The 19,441-nt window shown below is 41.0% G+C and overlaps 1 protein-coding gene across 7 annotated transcripts in view; it reads left to right on the top strand.

Moving 5' to 3' along the window:
- LOC113144413 (Down syndrome cell adhesion molecule homolog) overlaps window positions 1–18,691 on the top strand; it is an 87,096-nt gene extending 68,405 nt beyond the window's left edge. The window contains exons 12-34 of one of the 7 annotated variants that reach the window (XM_033325517.1): window positions 25–121; window positions 338–466; window positions 639–806; window positions 1,619–1,689; window positions 2,205–2,448; window positions 3,248–3,394; window positions 4,151–4,306; window positions 4,422–4,555; window positions 4,769–4,922; window positions 5,176–5,293; window positions 5,390–5,556; window positions 5,865–5,963; window positions 7,088–7,276; window positions 7,671–7,961; window positions 9,523–9,699; window positions 9,976–10,006; window positions 10,247–10,362; window positions 10,525–10,674; window positions 12,341–12,541; window positions 12,829–13,131; window positions 17,924–17,977; window positions 18,080–18,297; window positions 18,355–18,453. In XM_033325517.1, coding sequence (XP_033181408.1) covers window positions 25–121; window positions 338–466; window positions 639–806; window positions 1,619–1,689; window positions 2,205–2,448; window positions 3,248–3,394; window positions 4,151–4,306; window positions 4,422–4,555; window positions 4,769–4,922; window positions 5,176–5,293; window positions 5,390–5,556; window positions 5,865–5,963; window positions 7,088–7,276; window positions 7,671–7,961; window positions 9,523–9,699; window positions 9,976–10,006; window positions 10,247–10,362; window positions 10,525–10,674; window positions 12,341–12,541; window positions 12,829–13,131; window positions 17,924–17,977; window positions 18,080–18,297; window positions 18,355–18,453 — 3,513 coding nt within the window. Of the gene's footprint in view, window positions 1–24; window positions 122–337; window positions 467–638; window positions 807–1,618; window positions 1,690–2,204; window positions 2,449–3,247; window positions 3,395–4,150; window positions 4,307–4,421; window positions 4,562–4,768; window positions 4,923–5,175; window positions 5,294–5,389; window positions 5,557–5,864; window positions 5,964–7,087; window positions 7,277–7,670; window positions 7,962–9,522; window positions 9,700–9,975; window positions 10,007–10,246; window positions 10,363–10,524; window positions 10,690–12,340; window positions 12,542–12,828; window positions 13,132–17,920 lie in introns of all 7 variants that reach the window. The other 6 variants (XM_033325518.1, XM_033325519.1, XM_033325516.1 and 3 more) reach the window with 6 other exon arrangements.
- The last annotated feature ends 750 nt before the right edge of the window (window positions 18,692–19,441 follow it).

Here is a 19,441-nt window from a genome sequence, read left to right as displayed (position 1 = left end):
TACATGTGGTTTATGTCTCTGTAGATTATGCCCACTGTTCGTGAGGACTCCGGGTTCTTCTCCTGTCATGCCATTAACTCCTTTGGTGAAGACCGAGGCATCATACAGCTGACAGTGCAAGGTAAGCTCAGCTTTTTACAGTGGCTATGTTTGGAAGAGACATAGGTTGTTTAGGGAGAAATATTCGTTGCTTATTCCTTTCATTTACACTGCCTGGGAAATTATAGACAGAATAAAACTGGTACTGCCAGCTATCCAGTTCTCTTTTCAGGATGATGACTTCAGTCTCTCTTTTTCGCTTTTTTCCACACACTCTGTTGTGTTCATGTCTCTTCAGAACCACCCGACCCTCCAGAGGTGGAGATCCGGGAAGTTAAAGATCGAACCATAGCTCTCCGTTGGACCATGGGCTTTGATGGTAACAGCCCCATAACAGGATATGATATCGAATGCAAGAACAAATCAGGTAGACACAAATCAAATTAATCAGCTCTTATCTATACTCATGTAAAAATGTGTAAATTACCTGTAACAGTTTGTGAAATGTGGCAACAGAATGAACATGAAATCTTAAAATACAACATAAAAAATGTTTTCCACTTCTAACAGCCTGTCCACCTTCCCTGTCTGTGTTTTAGCTTCTTGGCTGTCGGCCCAGGTAACCAAAGATGTGTCACCACAGCTCAACCAGGCCACTATAATTGACCTCCACCCTTCCTCCACTTACAACATCCGTATGGTTGCCAAGAACATCATCGGCAACAGCAACCCTAGCAACGAACTCACCATCACTACTGATGAAGCAGGTTAGTGAGCTTGTCCTGTGGAAACTCTGTCACCTGGTCTTTTAAAAACAGTACATTTGTAACAGTTTTTACTAATCTGAAAATAAACTAACAGCTCAAAAACAGTTAGAATATTAAAATGTTTCTAACATTTCAAAATGGGAAAATATTGATTAGATGAACAAGAGTGAAGCTGTAGTCATTTTTTCATAAGGAAACTTCACTATCTCCACTTACAAGTGTTAATTTAGTTCTTATTAACTTTACATTGTCACTGTGATTTACTTTAATACTTTAACTCTGCTCTATAGATAATTGATACTCCATGTCCAAATGCTGATTCTCCTCAGATATAGTGTCCATTTTCTCCCAGTCCTCAAATTTGTTGAGTCATCTTGCACATAATTATTTTATGACTGTTTTAAATGGAAGCCATCATCTTTTATATGTAGGGAAACAGATCAGTTCACTGTTGCTTTTAATCAGCTCTGTCATCTATTGCTCATAACGGTTTCCCTACAGCAGCACATTAAAATGGCACATTTGACTGGATTCATAGCTAAAATAAAGTCATAATCTTCAAATTAAATACATATAATTTCTCATATGATGCTTAAATTTTAAAGTTGATGCTTCATGTTTTTTATTATTATTAAATTTAGGCAGAACATGCAAGATGAAGGAGAGAGTAAGGCATGAACAAAAATGCATTCTCAACACAACACCACCATCTAGTGAATAAAAGATAAAACCCAGATGGCTCTTCACGTGGATCATTTCTCCTATTTGAACAAAAGAATGCAGTAATATTGAATGGTGTGCTTCATTTACAGCCCCTGATGGCCCTCCACAAGATGTCACTCTGGAGCCCACCTCCCCACAGAGCATCAAGGTTTCCTGGAAGGTGCAGTTCTAACTTTGAAGTGTCATATCAGCCACAGAAATATATTATTATATTGCTGTGGCTCATTCATTCATCCATCCATCCATTATCTATCCCTGCCTATTCCTAATCAGGGTCATGGGGATCTGCTGGAGCCTATCCCAGCTCTCTGCGGGTGAAAGGCAGGGGTTCTGTAGTTCATAGATTATTTAAAGATCTATATGTCTTTATATGTCTTAAATCATCATCTGCCATTATTTAGACAAGTTAGTTTAACAAGTGTAGTTTTGTAATATGCAGCTATTTTAAATAGTCATAAAATAGCATTTGAGCTTTTATATTAGCAGTGACTTGGAGGAAGCCTATGTGAGCTGAATAAAGAATAAATAAAATATATCAAAGCAGGTGAATAAACATGGTTATGAAAATGTTTAGCATTAGAAAGGCCACTTAAGACCACTGAACCGTTTCTGATTCAGGTTTCTTCAATACCCATTTTATTACCACTTTTATAACAATTTTCTTTTATCTGGCAGCCTCCCCAGAAGCACCTGCAGAACGGTGTGATCCGTGGCTACCAGGTCGGCTACAGGGAGTACAGCCCTGGTGGGAGCCACCAGTTCACTATCATCAGTGTGGACACAACAGGAGACACCACAGAAAGCATTGTGCTGGACAACCTTAAGAAGTTCACCCAGTACAGTGTGGTAGTCCAGGCTGCAAACAGGGCAGGGACTGGGCCATCCTCACAGCAGGTGGTCACAAAGACCCTAGAAGATGGTAAGGAGCAGATGTGGGTGGATTTGAAGATTTATATGTGCTGTAAATATCCAGGTCCATGCTTCTCTGCTGAGGATCTTTATCAGGTTAAGTTTAAGTTAGTAGAACCTCATATTTTTATTTTGTTGATGTGTTTTCAACTAAAAATCTGCGATATGAACCATATTTGACCCCACATCCCTTCTACTGTATGTACGTTTAGATGCAACAACTCTCACAAAGCTTTAACATTTTACTGTGAAAAGGGTCCCCTCTAGTGGACTTTTGTTGAATTACAACAGATACATAAATGCTCAATCTGCAGTATTATTTTCCCAAAGTCTCTGATTAAAAAGGTTATGCATACTGATTTTATAAAATATGAAGTTTTTGAAGACAGCTGGGTAGGTTGTATTTTTTTAATCAATAACCATATTTACCTACTTGCTGAAGATACTGATTTTAATAACATGTTCAATAAACAGTGGTTGTGTGATGTAGTTATGAATAATCTTTACATCATGATAACACATCATATGTATCTTTTTTTTATTTAATCATTAGGGAGATTGAGGATGTTGTCATTGTTTTTTAGTATTAGGCAACTGCAATGCTCAACTATTTTAAATTTGAACACCACTTTATATTGATGTGTCTTCTGCTGTTTCAGAAACGGTTTAGAAAAGGTTGAAAGCAAATGATTTATCACTAGCCAATATATAAAAATAATTCACTTATCTGGCCAAAGTTTCTCAACTACATGTTTGGGGTGAGCGCTTATTTTGCTCTAATTTAGTTTCTCCGCTCTTGTGTTTCGTAGTGCCCTCACGGCCTCCTGAAAATGTCCTGGCTGTGGCCAAGTCTCCAGAGGTCATCTCACTGTCGTGGATGCCGCTGCCCAGAGAGGCTCTCAATGGAAACCTGCAAGGATACAGAGTCATCTACTGGGCCAACCTGCCTGATGGAGGTATTAACATCCACACAAACACACTGATTTATTTTATAGGTCACTGCTGTTTTCTTCCAAATTAAATAAATGCTTTAACTTATCTGATTTGTCATAAATGCTGGCTTTGTTGTTTTATTGCTCTTGCTTGTTATTATGGTTCATCCACTAGGGGAAGCTGTGGCATTGTGATACTCTCAAGCTCTGGAATTTATCAGCTGATTTTTCAAATACTTTGTGTTACATTACCTTATGAAAGGCTTTTCTAATGCTGATCAACAAAAGACTTTGCATGGTGCAGAGACAGTATATGTGGTTCCTATGGTTTTTCTCTTAAATGTATACTGTGCCATATAGCAGTGATCCAATCTGCAGTCTGCCTGGGCTCCATCAATAATTCACAATGCAATAACTCCAGCCAGGCCTATTGCCTCAGCCGTGAGTGACAGGGCGCAAGGAGAATGGAGGAGAGGAGAAAGGAATCAGAGCCCAAATGAAAAACAAAATCCCATAATTCCTGTTTTGTTGAGATACAACATTTTATTATGCAGAGGAGTGCTTGTCATCCTACACTGTACATTCATAACATTCTCAGCTGGTTCACTCAGTAGACTGTAGCAGAATTTAGGCTTTTATCACAGGGAGCCATTGTTTTGATAATTATTCAGTGTTGGGCTCTTGTTGCTGTATGTAATAATAATCTGCACCTTGACACTACAGTGTGTATTTTCAGTTTTGATACTCAGGCTTATTAATATATCTCATTGCCTGTGTCAGAACTGGGAGAAATCAGGAACGTCACCACCAGTCAACCGTCTCTGGAGCTGGATGGGTTGGAGAAATACACCAACTACAGCATTCAGGTCCTCGCCTTCACCAATGCTGGAGATGGTGTTCGCAGTGAACAGATTTACGTCCGCACAAAAGAGGATGGTACGAGAAACATGAACCATCATAATCATCATTTAGTGTTTTTGTTACTGAAAGACACTGAATGAATTGAGTGCAACAAATTCAAGACCACTTGATGCTATGTTCTCTTCTTTAGTTCCTGGTCCCCCTGCAGGGGTGAAGGCTGCAGCCTCCAGCAGCTCTGTGGTGTTTGTCTCCTGGCTGCCTCCACTTAAACTCAACGGCATCATCAGGAAATACATCGTCTTCTGCTCTAACCTGCATCCGATGGTAATAGCATTTGTATACCACAAGATCTTTTTCATATTGCCAACTAAGCCAGTGCAGAGAGTGTGAATTAAAAACCACTGAAATATTAAACATCGCAGAGTGATGTGATACCTATTACATAAAACAAACCATCTGTACAGTATTTCATATAGGGCAAAACTGATGGGTTTTGCTAAGTGATACATTGATCTTCCCCCTCTCTCTGTTTTACAGGTGATGAGTGAGTTTGAGGCATCTCCAGACGCGTACTTCTACAGGGTCCCAAACTTGGCTCGGAACAGACAGTACAGTATCTGGGTTGTGGCTGTGACGGCCGCTGGTCATGGCAATAACAGTGAGAAGATCACAGTGGAGCCTCTGGCCAAAGGTATACCACCTTGAATAAACTGGCCTGACAGTCTCTTTATGTTGTGTTAGATAGTGATTCCTCATAGTTTAACACTGGAAGCACAATTATTTAATCACACACTAGATAGACTTCCCTGTGAAACAAGCTATGAAAATGTCAACATCTCTGACATTGTGTAAATATTTACTGTAAGTGACAGTAATGATTAGCATCAGGGAAGAAGTACCTTACTTTTTGATTTGAAGTTGTGTTTTTATGTGCTTGCTTGTAGCTCCAGCCAGGATTCTAACCTTCAATGGGACAGTGACCACTCCCTGGATGAAAGACATTGTTTTACCATGCAAGGCTGTTGGAGACCCTCCTCCTACCATCAAGTGGCTCAAGGGGAAGTAGGTCACACACAAATAATTATGTATTTCTCTACTGTAGCATTAGACTGTATTGGCTTTTATTGTTTTCCCAACTTTGTTTCTGTCCTTCTCCAGCACCAATGGGACTCCTACCCCTGTCCTGGTTGATGGTCGACGTAGTGTCCATGGAAACGGCAGCTTCATCATTCGCACAGTGAAAGCCGAGGATTCTGGGAACTACAGCTGTGTGGCCAGCAACAACTGGGGGTCAGATGAGATCACACTCAATCTGCAGGTCCAAGGCAAGTGGGCCTATAGCACACATTAAAGAGCTGTAATATTGCACTGGTTCTGTAATACAATGATTGAAATGTCTATGGGCTTAGAACTTTATATGGTTAAATAATATTTCTTAACCCACCAGATATCTAAACACAAAGGTTTCTCTCACCTACCTTTCTTATAGCTCCCAAAAGCTCATAGGAAAAGTGAAAAGATACCAGGCCAAACAAGATTGTCACTGAAGGAGACACCACTCTCAGCAGTCTCATCTGTTAATCTTGGATTTTTTAATAATAATTGAACTTTTTGTTTGTCCTCATATCAACAGTTCCCCCTGACCAGCCACGTCTCACTGTTACCAAAACTACCACCACATCAATTACTTTGTCATGGATACCTGGGGACAACGGAGGGAGCTCCATCAGAGGTGACAGCGACACACACATATAACAAATGAATCTGAAATAGCACCATGGACAACCTAATGTGATGTGCACCTACTGTCGTCATGCTCCAACTGCAAACTGTTCATTATCCATTATAGAAAAATAATCACCTCCTTTCAGTTGACAACCAGTGCCACTTCCTCCTTCACTGTGGTCTAACCTGCCTCTTCTTTTTCCCGTTTCTCATTATCTGCCTGGCCTGGCTCCTAAAGGGTAGATTAAAAAACAGTGAGGAAGATTAGGTCTGTTTAAGTGAAAGTTTAAAGCACTTCATCTTTAAGAAAGCACAATCACAGCGAGACTATTTGTGGTGATTTATCACTGATCCTAATCATGGGACGCCTGTCTTCACAGTTGTGCTCACTTTAAACAGTCGCTGTTGGTGATAGCTTCTCTGTAATGTTTGTTTTGCTTCCCGGCTCACACTGTCATCCATCACCAAAATACACCATACCCAGACTTACTTATTATTAGCCAGGTTTGCAGCATGTTCTAGTTACAGGAGTTCTGGTCAGTTGATCTGTTAAATATTGGACAGATATAATGGAGTTCAGTAGAGACATTGCTGTTGTGGTAATGATCTTTGTCCCTGACTTTTCATTTTGTGCCACTAACGGGTGAAACACTTGTCCAGCACTTTTATTTGATGACATATGTTTTTTTTTTGCTAAACTAATGAAACGAATGACTGTATTCTTGTTAGCAGCTGTAAAGGCCTGTGAAAGCTTACCATGGAACAACCAGCATTACTAATAATTATGATCACTGAGACACTGAATGAGTAGTTATAGTAGCTACTATTTATCTAAAGCTGTGTGGAAGACAGACTTGATCTTAACATGGACCAAATTGCTCAGTGCATGATTATGTGCTTTTACTCTCATAAACAGACTTAGAATGATGTGAGACATCTGAATGATGAAGAACAACAAACTTTAATTTCCAAAGAACTAATATTCAGGAACCTTCCCAGGGGTAAAAGTTCCTCTATTGCACTGTGATTTGTGTTTCCAGAGCTGGTACTTTATTGAGGGTAAAACTTGATTTAGGTTCTTCCTTCCAGGTTTTTGCTATTTCTCTCATATTTCAACCTACTCATCCCCAGGTTACATCCTGCAGTACTCAGAAGACAACAGTGAGCAGTGGGGCAGTTTTCCCATCAGCCCCAGTGAGCGCTCATATCGTCTGGAGAACCTAAAGTGCGGCACCTGGTACAAATTCACCCTGACAGCCCAGAATGCAGTGGGGCCAGGACGCATCAGTGAGATAATTGAAGCTAAGACCCATGGGAAAGGTAGGAGCTAATGTCACACTGGAGAACTATATTGTGAGTTTTGAGTCTTAGAATCAGCCAAAAATACAGTGATAAAATATAATCACATTGTCTGAGATCATTCAAAGCGACTTTACTTGGGAGTCATGTTCCCATATCTATAGTAAACAGTTTTTTAACTCTAGATAAACAATGAATGAAAGCTGCTATTATTTGATGGCAAATAAAGATTTAATTTCCATTGATCCAAGAAACTCATAATCCAAAAATCCAAAAATCCACTAAGAAGTAAAAAAATGTGGATATATAATCTTTTTACAGTTGTTTTAATTGTATACAACTGTAAAAGTTTGGTTGGTTGACTTTGAAAGTTATATTGTTTTTAGCTTTGCTCTTATCACCATCTTTCCCTCAGAACCCCAGTTTGCCAAAGAGCATGAACTCTTCACCAGCATCAATTCCACCAGGGCCAGGCTCAACCTGGTTGGCTGGAACAACGGTGGCTGCCCAATCACCTCCTTCATACTGGAGTACCGGGCAGTAGACTCGACCACCTGGACCACAGCCCAGCGCACATCACTGACCAAGAGCTACATCCTGTATGACTTGCAGGAGGCGACTTGGTACGAACTGCAGATGAAGGTCACCAACAGCGCCGGCTCAGCAGAAAAGAGGGTCACCTTTGCTACTCTGAATGCTGATGGAAGTGAGTTTGGATTTAAGCGATTGCCATAGCTGCAGTTATTGAGGATCATTAGTGGCTCAGTACATATAGAAGTTTCTGTAGCATCCCAGGGACACTTTAAGTACTTATCAAACTGTAATGACATGTCCCTCCAAACTGAAAATATAGCTGAACATCTCAGTGTAATCAGGTTAAAGAATGGGAAACACATGTAAAGCCCAATGAGGGTTTGGTGGCAGTTTCATATTTTCTTTATTATCAGGACTTCATCCAGTTAATTACGAAGTAGGGCACCTATAATGCACCATTAGAAAAAGAAGGGTCATGGGTAAACTAAGCAACTAAAGTACTATTTTCTTCCTGCTATTAACAATAAGATCATTGCAACATTGGTTCAAATATTGCTGTATCCTTTATTGCACCCTGTCTGGTGCAACAGTGTTTCAGCATGAGGCACCGTTCTGCAGTCTGCCTACAGTACAGTATGCGCTTTATGATTGTTTGTAAATCAGACTGTTTTGTCAGCCTTTGAACAAATTGACAGGTATCCTGACGGCTCAGTTGAATAAGAAAGCAGGCCATGGTATAGCTGTGTTTGCCTCAAGCTGCATTTTCTGTCAGTCATACACAAAGTGGGTATATAAGCTGTACAGGAGGATAGGAGGCGGTGAGAGCTCTGCGGTGCACTCTAGACTATTCATTAATTTCCTTTGAGGGGTTTTGCCAAGATGTGTAAGCAGCCTGTCAGGATGTTGTGTGTGAATGGAAGTGCTTTTACACGTGTGTGTGTGGGTGTGTGGATGGTTTTGTCAGGTTGACAGTAGACCTGAGCAGTAGCTCAGGAGTCTAACAACACGTTTTCAGTCTCACCAAACCCAGTGCCCCAGCTTCAGTCAGCCACAGGCTTTTATAATTAGCCAGAAGAGAACATTTTATTTTAGCTCATATCATGAACAGCACATTTGTCTTTAATTGATTTTTTTGTTATGTGTTATCCCTCTCTTCAATAACTCCTGTGTTTGCTGGTACAATATATAATTCAGAGAATGGATAGATAACAACAGCAATACTACTACTACTAATAATACAGCTAGAAAGTAATGAAAGACTTAAACTACTGTTCTAATATGCATTGAACAGCCAGAACTGCTTTTAGGTAGTTTAAGTCGATTTGAAAAGAAGCCTATGCAGCTTTTTAAGTGCAAGACAGCAACTGATTAATTAAGTTTGCACATAAAAGGCATGGAAGCAGAAAGTTTAACTGCTGAGCATTTTTCATCATTATACTCACTGACTTTTGCACAATCATTATTTTTCTTCCACCTTTTTTTTTGCATAGTTATTATTAACGTTGTTATTTAGGTGTAGGACATTATTATTTGGTATTACGTAAAATGGGAAAAGTGTGGCTTTTAACAAATGTTTCGCAGTAACTGCAACAAAACAAAACACTAATAAGGAGCAGCGTGTGTGCTTATAGCAGGCAGGCTGAAGACAGAGTCAAATAGCAACACTCCAGTTGAACATTCAAATAAGGCACAGTGTCTCATACATTTCTTTTTATCTGTGAATTCCCTTTAAGGTACAATCCCTCCCCTGCTGAAAACGGGAGACCCCATCTCAGATAACATGTCTGGCAGCGGAGGTCTGAAGATGGTGGTGACCATCACCTCTATCCTCGTGGTCGCTGTGCTGGTCTTTATTATGCTCATGGTGCTAAAGAGGAGACGGAGGGAGCAGAGACTCAAGAGACTCAGAGGTGAGTTCTACTTTATGGTTTATTTTTGTACCTTTTCAAGACCGAGACCAGATTTTATCTGATTTAAGCAGAAAAGATTGTTCCAGATTGTTCACACATGCGCTTCATGTATTTACGCACATTATTTTGGCCCTAAGCAGCACCATGTGCTCTGCATGCCTTCCCCGTCCTTTTGTAAAAGGAGTTGTCAATGATTCTACAGTATTTTCACCACTGTAGCTCATCAACACAGACAGCACTATTATGGTATTAACTATCTCTTTGCTGACTTCACAGATGCCAAAAGTCTGGCAGAAATGCTGATGAGGTATGTATTAGTGCTTAACTTTAATTTATGTTCACTGCTTTCTTTTAAGCAGTGAACATAAATCACTATGCAGCCCAGAGTTACAGTACCTATCAGTAAAAATCAAATATATTGCACTCAGTCCCTCTTGCCTTCTTATAGCTACTTATCAACTTAAATGGAATTGAATTAGCATTTTTGCAATACAATGCAAAATCATGCAGCTCAAAAGTAATACGTTTTTCTCATCAATCTTCCTAGTAAAAACACACGGACGCCAGACACAGTGAACAAGCAGCAGCAGACGTTACGAATGCACATCGACATCCCCAGAGCCCAGCTCCTCATTGAGGAGAGAGACACCATGGAGACAATTGGTAATGACACTGGAAATGACAGTTTGTGCTAATCAGTCACTACATTATGTTTGTTGTACTTAGGACTGACAAAGTCAATGTTTTTTTCCATTATTGAGTTTTCCTTTTTCCTTTTTTGTTGCCCCCTCTTTCTCTCTGTTTTGCTTTCCTTCTGTCTCTAAGATGACAGGTCCACTGTGCTGCTGACAGACAATGATTTTGGGGAGACAAATAAGCAAAAATCCTCCACAGTGACCCACACAGTCCATTACCAGTCTCTGTCCCAGGCCACTGGACCGCTGGTAGACGTGTCCGATGCCAGGCCTGGAACCAGTGAGTCCCACCACCGTCAGTGCTCAATATTTATTTTCCTTTACTATTACTGTTGCTACTATACGGTTAGTTCTAACTAACTAACTAATAATAACATAATGTTGAAAAAACATTTCATAGCTAAAGCAGGGTTTTTTATTTAGTTACTTTGCAGCCATGAATCCTGCTGCATTTCTCCTGGATTCTCACTGGATTTTGTGCATTAATCTGATTTGCAGTACCTGCAAGACAAATACTTTTTACACCTTGTCTTATCTTAACGAGATACACAGTATGTGATCCACCCTCCAGCAGTGAGATTACAAAGATATAGCAGCCATGCTCCAGAACGGCTTCTGGTGTTTGAGCTCCACTGAAGCAGAACTGATGAAGAGTAGCGCTCTCCCTGCCTCCTCTTGACACGTCCTCACCTGATTGCCCTTCTCCAACCAGCCATTTGGGCCTGAATACACACATGCTCACACAGACTTGGACACAATCAGATTAGTGATGTGCTGAAATGATTTCTGTGCAGACAGTACAGATGTTTACAAATGATTCTTCTCCCCACATATTTACCAACAAAATTCAGATGCCACTACCTGGAAAATATTATTAGTACATTTTTAGACATTTTATGTCTGCATTCAAAATCTGTTGCTAATTTTAACATGAAGTTACACAGAAATATGACAAAATTTCAGTCCAATAATCTGCTGGAAAAAAACGAATAAATATTCCATTAACATACATGGGCTTTAGGGAAACTCCCACACACCCAAATGTATATACTCTTGCATAGACAGTAAAACACACAAACATTTACAGTCAAATGATTGGTTTGTTTAAACTGCCCACTGAGGCGTTATCTCAGTTTGCTGACTCAGCCCTTTTGTCTTCTTGGTGTTGTCCAAACACTTCAGTCATTTCACCTCTATACAGAATGAATGTGTGTCCACATAAAACCACCAGCACTAGTCACCTCTGCATAGATCCAGTCCAGGCTGTTAGTAAAGGTTCTTATTCTGATGTGGCCCAGCAATGCACAGAGCAGAAGTCTGAATGTGATACTGTTTATATGTCTTCAAGCTTGAGACAGATGGTAATGCTTCTGCATGAGGATATGATGGTAATGTTCACTGTTCACAGATGAGATACTCAGAAGATCCATATGATGCCACAGCAGGAAACACATGCATTGTCTCCCTCTGTCACATTAAAGCCTGTAGTTTTACTTTAGTGAGCCACATCTTTAAAACTGTTTCATGTCCCACTTTTTCCACTGTACAAATGATCCATATGGTCCAATGTTTTATTCTAATATTGTTAAAGTAGTTTGGACAGGAATTTTATTTTAAATACATTTTTTAAAGAATATTAAATCCCAGGTACACAATGACTTGTAAAAAATAAAATAAATAAAAGAAAATATAACTTACTCTTTTGCCAGTATATATTTATTCATAGGTTGGACACTCACACATGATTGAGCGCAGATCCCCGACCAGTTCTGAGTTTTATAAATCAGAACTTTTATCAGTAGTTGTACGGAAACAAAGTGAGCCAATCAGAATAAAAAGGTAGTTAATGCTGGGTTAGATTACTTTACTTCAAACTCGTTAAACAAAAATAGTTTTCTGTTTATTTTCTTTGTTCACAAACAGTTTTCCCCATCTCTTTGTTCTAGATCCCACTGCCAGACGCACTGCCAAAGCTGGTCCAGCCGCAGCACGGAGCCGCTACGCCAGCCAGTGGACCCTGAACCGGCCACACCCCACCAGCTCCTCACACACACTGACCACTGACTGGAGACTCCCCACACCAAGGGCCACTGGATCTGTGGATAAAGAGAGTGACAGCTACAGCGTCAGCCCATCCCAGGATACAGGTAGAGTAGAGCATGGAGAAGGGTGACCATCTCAGGTGTCATCAGGTTGTTTTTTTTTTAATATTGATTAGGAATTCAGAGATATGAGGGAAAAATTGGTTTTCGTAAGAAGGTCAAGCGTGAAGGCAACTCACATGGCTCTGTGAATCCTCACGCCATTTCCTTTTTAGGAAACACAAAACATAAATCACATAAAGCAAAGCAAAGTTTTTCCTGCATCTAGTGCAGCATTCCATGCTGTATTTCAACAACAGTTAAACTTGTGTGTAACAATGTGTAATCATCAGATCGTGCACGGAGCAGCATGGTATCAACAGAGAGCGCATCCTCCACCTATGAGGAGCTGGCCAGAGCCTATGAGCACGCCAAAATGGAAGAGCAGCTCCGTCACGCCAAATTCACCATCACCGAGTGCTTCATCTCTGACACCTCATCTGAACAGATGACAGCAGGGACCAATGACTACACCGACAGCCTGACCTCCAGCACGCCATCTGAGTCAGGCATCTGCCGCTTCACCGCTTCACCACCCAAACCTCAGGATGTCAGCCGGGTCATGAACATGGCCGTGCCCAAGGCGCACAGACCTGGTGAGATAATCGAGTTTACCACACAAAGCAAAAAACATGACTCATTCAGCTTTGGGTTTTGTCCTGCAGCATGCAGGAGCCCCTCGTCAATTTCCCATCCATCCATCCATCCATCCATCCATCCATCCATCCATCCATCTATCCATCCATTATCTATAGCTGCTTATTCCTAACCAGGGTCACAGGGATCAGCTGGAGCCTATCCCAGCTCTCTTTGGGTGAAAGGCAGGGGTCCATCCTGGACAGGTCACCAGTCCATCACAGGGCCACATAGAGACAAACAACCTCACACACTCACACTCACTCCTATGGGCAATTTAGAGTCACCAATCAACCTGACATACATGTTTTTGGACTGTGGGAGGAAACCAGAGTACCTGGAGAAAACAATTTCCCATCCCAGTTTTGCAAATATAACCTATATTGACACATCATGAACAGGGACTATAAGATATAGCTCCTCCAATAGCACCCTACTCATATTCATTGCTGTAAGGAAACTGAAAACATTTTTGCCAGTAAATAATGTTATTTTTTTAGACCATGTGAAATGAAAGCCTTTCGTTACATCTGCAGTTTGAGGAAAGCTCTAGAGCTACCGTGCTCTCTCCTCTCAGGCTGTAGTCTTAGGTGACCCTCTGCTCCTCTGCAGAGACCCACAGATCAATTACAAGGTCTGGCAGAGCATGCTGACAGGCTGCTGACCACACACAGAACATTTAAAAAGACAGACACCCGTCTACCTGACACATGTACAAACCTCATCCATCATCCCATCTGCTGCCACGTTATTGTGTGTCTGTGGCCACTCAGAATTAGCTTTGTTGGAGGTGTCCATTCCTAGGGCCAGACATGTAAGTCTGCATGTGTGTTTGCGGTAAAATATCCTACTCCAGAATCCTCGTTTTGACCAGACAGAAGTTGAGGCCATCCGATATACCCCTTAGGTTTCATGACTCATTATGTTTTGAAGGTGTGTGTGTGCACAGGACAACAGACTCAAATCACCAGTTCACCAGGGAGAGAGGGCAAATAAAGGCTGTCTGTCAACCTAATCTGAAGCTGCTGTCGCTCAGTACAAAATACCACTTTACCACCACAGTGGAGACTGTTCACTGTAATACCAACCTCCCAGCTTTTCAGACTGGTGTGGCATCACTGAGTGCTAGACTCTGGTGTCAGTTACTTTTGAGGATAAAGTGTAGGTATAAGTATCAAGCTGTGTTGTCTGTACAGCTTCCTGATAGGTTTACACAAAATATGTATTTGTGAAAACCTCGGATTAAGAAAGAAAAGTGGAAAGTACATTACATGATCAATGAATTCGACCTAATGTGTTAGTATTAGCTTTTTTAGCTTGTGTATACTAGCTTACTCCACAGTCAGTAAAGTGTGGAATGATAAGAATGTGGTTTTGTGAAAGGGATGCAGTTATATAGACCAGCAGTAACTCAGTAAGTACTTAGACACAGTGAGGGACAGTTGGATTTACACATATTATATTTATATAATGGATCTTAAAGGCTTAAGGAACAATAAGCTGTTTTAAATTGCTGCTCTGGTGATTGTTCATTCTTATTGTAAGGATTTGTTTCTGCATATAAAAAAGGTAGAGTATTAGTTTGTGGTTAACCAGCCCAACCATGACACTAAAAGAACATTATTTGATTATTTAATGCCTCATTTCAAAACCACTGGCATTCATATACTATAAGGAAAGACTTTCAAAACAAAAACAAGACGTTTTAATGAAGTGTTTTGAAGAACTCGGCTTCAGTGGTTTTGCTCCAGTTCTCCCACAGGAGCATCATTCAACCACAGATATTGGGTGATTCTTCCAGTTCTTCCCAAAAGTTTGTGGGTTTGAGGTCAGGGAGCTGTGTAGGCCTGTCAAGTTCTTCCACACCAGACTGGGAGAACCATTTCTTTATGGAGCTCCCTTTGTGCACGGTGGTATTGGCATGACTTTACCTTGGTTATATATAGTGAACGCAGGAGATGCACAAAACAATTCATTAGTAAATATAATATAAATTCTAAAAAGAGTGTATCACAGTATTAATCCATTTTGAAACCAACACTCAATGTGGAGGTCAGTTTGATTGACAGCTGCTGAATGACCCACTGGTGTTTCTATTGCACCCAACTCACCTGAGCTGACCTCACCTGAGCTCACCTCACCTGAGGGGCAGTGTCTCACTCATCTCTCTCTCTCTGTCTCACCTCATGTGACCTGGTTCACCTGACGGAGCTGATATGAGAGTAACAGTTTATTTATTTGTGGTCTCTTCTTCTGCAGCGCCCCATGACAGCAAATCCACTTGGCCCGTGTCCCTTTACAGTGTGTTCCCCCGCACTTTGCTAATAAAGCTTTACAGCTGTGTTGGTAATTACGGGGCTACGGGCGGCCGTCAGCTTCAGATTGGCCTATAAATGGTTGTGCTTCTCTCTCTATGTGTGTGTGTCCCTAAACTACATATATTCAAGAATATTAAAACATTGTCACAACACTCCACCTGCAGACACCTACACAGATTAATGACTTGGCCAACAGTTGCTGCTGTGTTCTGATTACACACATATTGTCCCATCACCGTACGATCTGCAGTTTACAGGCTGATGAATTTTCAAACTATATTTCTAATGAGCTCCCACAGAAACACTTAAATCTATATTAAATTCAATTAACACTCTCAGCCATTCATCATCTTTGCTGGCACTAATAGGGCTTATTATAAAACACAGTGAATTATTCCTTGTCCCTGTGAACCCAGAAATCCATTCCTCAAGGTCACAAGTTGGACTGACTCTGCAGAGGTGGCCTAATGCTTGCAGTGAGCATGTGTGTACATGCAGTGCTTATTTAATGTTTGTGTGTGCAATGTGTACATGTGTGTCTGTCAGCATGTGTGGGTGGGAGAATGTGTGTTGAAAAGTGCCTTTAGCAATGAAGCGTAAATGATCACCTGTAAATCATTGTTGAGCTCTGGTCCTCTGAAAGATGAATGTGAAGATGAACGCTTCAACATGCATTAAACAACACAGATCCAGTGCAGCCCACTAGATCAGGCAACCCAGCAACCTTTTGTGATGGGCTCATTTGTGCTGTTAAATATGTAATCCAATCAGTAAAGGTGATGCAGTAGCAGCAGATGTACCATAAACTCACTGAACTAAGTCATTGTGCTTTTCCCTCTTGTCTAACACCTCAGACAATTAGGATTAAAGATCCAGGTTTTAATTATGTTAGTTAAGATACTAAATCTGGCCTGATTTATCTTGCCGCAGGTGATTACAAGTATTTTGTAATAAAACTTCTTCTCCTACTGTGCAAGTAAACTTTCAGCACAGAGAGGGGTTTAGAATTGGCAGATACAATCAAGAACTGATATGGGATATGTAGATGTATGGCAGAGACATATTCAATCATTCAGGTTCATCACAAAAAATATGAAAAGATAACTGAGTCAATCGCATCAGCCCCTAACAATAATGGCAACGATAGCATTGTAATATTCAGCTTCCTATTACATTATGTTCTGAACATTTTTCTAGATAGCAGCTATTAAATCAAATGTATCCACACTTGGAGGAGATTGGTATTACATTAAAATAATGGTTATGTGAATCATCATGCCAGGAGGGCAAATGTAACAGTGTGGATGGGAGTTAGATATGGATTTTCAGCTCTCTAGGCAGTTAATTTAAACCGAGTGCATGGAGAAATTACAGCACACTTACTATGCAGTACACACAGTGTGGATCCCAGAGTCCTGCTGCATTGTCTCTGGGGACATGCAGAATCTCTGGTGAATATGTTATATTTACTGTGCAAATTGGATCAGTCTTTTTGGTAATTCTGGGATGTGTCACAGTGTTAAGAAATAATGCATTTTTAAAATGAAGAAAAAAAAGATAATTATACCACCACATGTACATGTTACTTTCTATGTGCTTTCATTTTCCTTGAGATTTGTCTCGAACTTGACTGGAGTCCACCTGTGGCAAAATGAACTGACTGGACACAGTCTAGAAAGGCACATACCCTTGTGTTTATAAGGTCCTACAATTTACACTGTGTCAAAACAAAAACCAAGTCATGAAGTCTAAGCAACTCCCTGTGGACTGATGAATCTGTAGCAAGCCATAGATCAGGGTAAGGGTATAGAACTATTACTAAAGCTTTAAGTGTTCCCAGGAGGACAGTGGTCTTAATAACTGTGAAATGGAAAAAGTTTGGAACCACCAGGATTCTTTTCTAGAGGTGACCGAGAAGTCCACTGTCGTTCTAACAGAGGTTCAGAGGTTCAGAGAGGGGTGAACATTAAGGATGCCCAACACTCAGGCCTTCTGAAGCCATGTAGAATAAAAGTCTAATGACAGTCTGCTTGGAGTTTGACAAAAAAGAGTATGCACTGGAGTCTGTGTTGTTTATTGCATGCTGGAGTTTTCTTCCTGACATGTGTCATTCAGAGGACCAGAGAACCACAGTCATTTACAGACGGTTGTTTTTAATCAGGTCTGGAATTAGGATTTAAAATAATTTTGTGAAGACTTTTGTTTTTCTAAACTGTTTCTGAAAATATTGGCTTTGTCATTATGGCTTATTGAGCTTGAGGTATTGGTGTCAGCAGGCAGCTTTAGAGGTCTTGTGGAGTTTCAAAGCACCTAAACAATATTAGGCTGATTAATGTGTACTGTTGTCCAACTATGTGAATGTGCATAGAAATAAAGTGTTTTAACTGAGGGCTAATCATCACCTTTTTCTCTCCTGTGTTTTCCCTCCAAGGAGGAGAGCTGGTCCACTTGCCTCCTTACCTCCGTATGGACTTCCTGTTGAACCGTGGTGTGCCTCTGGCAGCCCGAGGTGCGGGGGTCAGCAGCAGCAGTGGCAGCAGCAGCAGTGGAGGAGGAGGCGTTGGAGCAAGTGGAGGTGGAGGAGGAGCAGGAGCAAGCGGAGTTGGTGCTGGTGCTACAGGGGAAACAAGAGGAGGTGGAGGAGCCATGGGCCAGACCTGCTTGGAACCCCAGAGGAGCCGTACCCTGAAGAGGCCACCTCCGATGGAGCCCACACCCATGGAAGTGCCCTCACCCAGGGAGGTGCAGCAGTGGCAGCCAGGAACTGCCTCCACCCTCCCCCACAGGGATGTCCGGGAGAGAGGAGAGGCCCGGGGTGAGGTCCGGGCAGAGGTCCCCTCCTCAGGAGATCTAGCCCAAGCACAGGCTGCCAAGCTCAGCACTTCCCAGGAGTCACTGCTGGACTCCAGAGGACACCTGAAACAGAGCAACAACCCCTATGCCAAGTCTTACACTCTGGTATAACACTGGGACACACACCGGACTGCTTCAGACAACAGGACTACTGCAGATCCACTGGAGGAGGAAGGACAAGAGACGACAGGCACAGGATAGACAGTTTTCCACAACAGAAATTGTTGTATATAGAGCCGTTTCTGACATGCGTCTGAAGTGGATGCTTTTCTTTGAGTCTGTCTTTCTTTCTTTGACTCTTTTCTTTCTTTCCTCTCTCGCTCTTCTCTGTTGCTTTCACACTTTCATTCTTTCATTCCTCGCTCCTCTTCTGATGAATTTTCTCTCAGTTTTTATTTTCTACTTGAGTATTCTTTTATTCTAAAGTGACAACATATGAGGATTGCCAAAATGATTTATTTAAAATTTGAGAAAGAGAAAAAAATACTATGAATTTATATCAAGGACAATTATAGTCATTATTATTATTACTATTATTATTATATAAAAACAGAAAATATCTAAAAAAACAAGAAAGGAAAGGGAGGAGAACTCTGGAGCACTCTGCAAGAAAACATTGCTTTCTTAATTTATTTTTATTTTATTGTCGCAGTGTGATGAAATCTGTGATTGGGTAACTGAGGGGGGGGGTTTAGCACTATGAAGAGCCAGTAGAGGAGAAAAAGAGCGACAAGGGACACGACCGCCAATGCTGACCAATCGTAATGTTTTTCAACCTTTTTGACGACTGCATGGCGACTGATCTAATGACAATTAATAGGAATGGCTGGAAATCCAAAAAAAAAGAGAATTTTTGTCACACTATGAAATTATACAATGTGAATATATATAAAGAGATCACTTTTATTTGTGGATATTAAGGGAAAATGATTTGGTTAATAAAGTCCTTAGTCATGTTTGCACACATCTGAGTTTGATTCATGTGGCTCGAGCTCAACATCCTCCCCTGTTCCTCCTTCATACGTTCTTTCCGATCTCTTTCGTCCCACTTGATATAACATCTTACACTTACACATCATCTTACACTTTCCACTCAGAC

The sequence above is a fragment of the Mastacembelus armatus genome, chromosome 13 (genome assembly GCF_900324485.2).
Source record: "Mastacembelus armatus chromosome 13, fMasArm1.2, whole genome shotgun sequence".
NCBI classification, from domain to species: Eukaryota; Metazoa; Chordata; class Actinopteri; order Synbranchiformes; family Mastacembelidae; genus Mastacembelus; species Mastacembelus armatus.
Note: the sequence above shows the minus strand (reverse complement) of the source record. Positions and strands in the feature narration are given on the sequence as shown.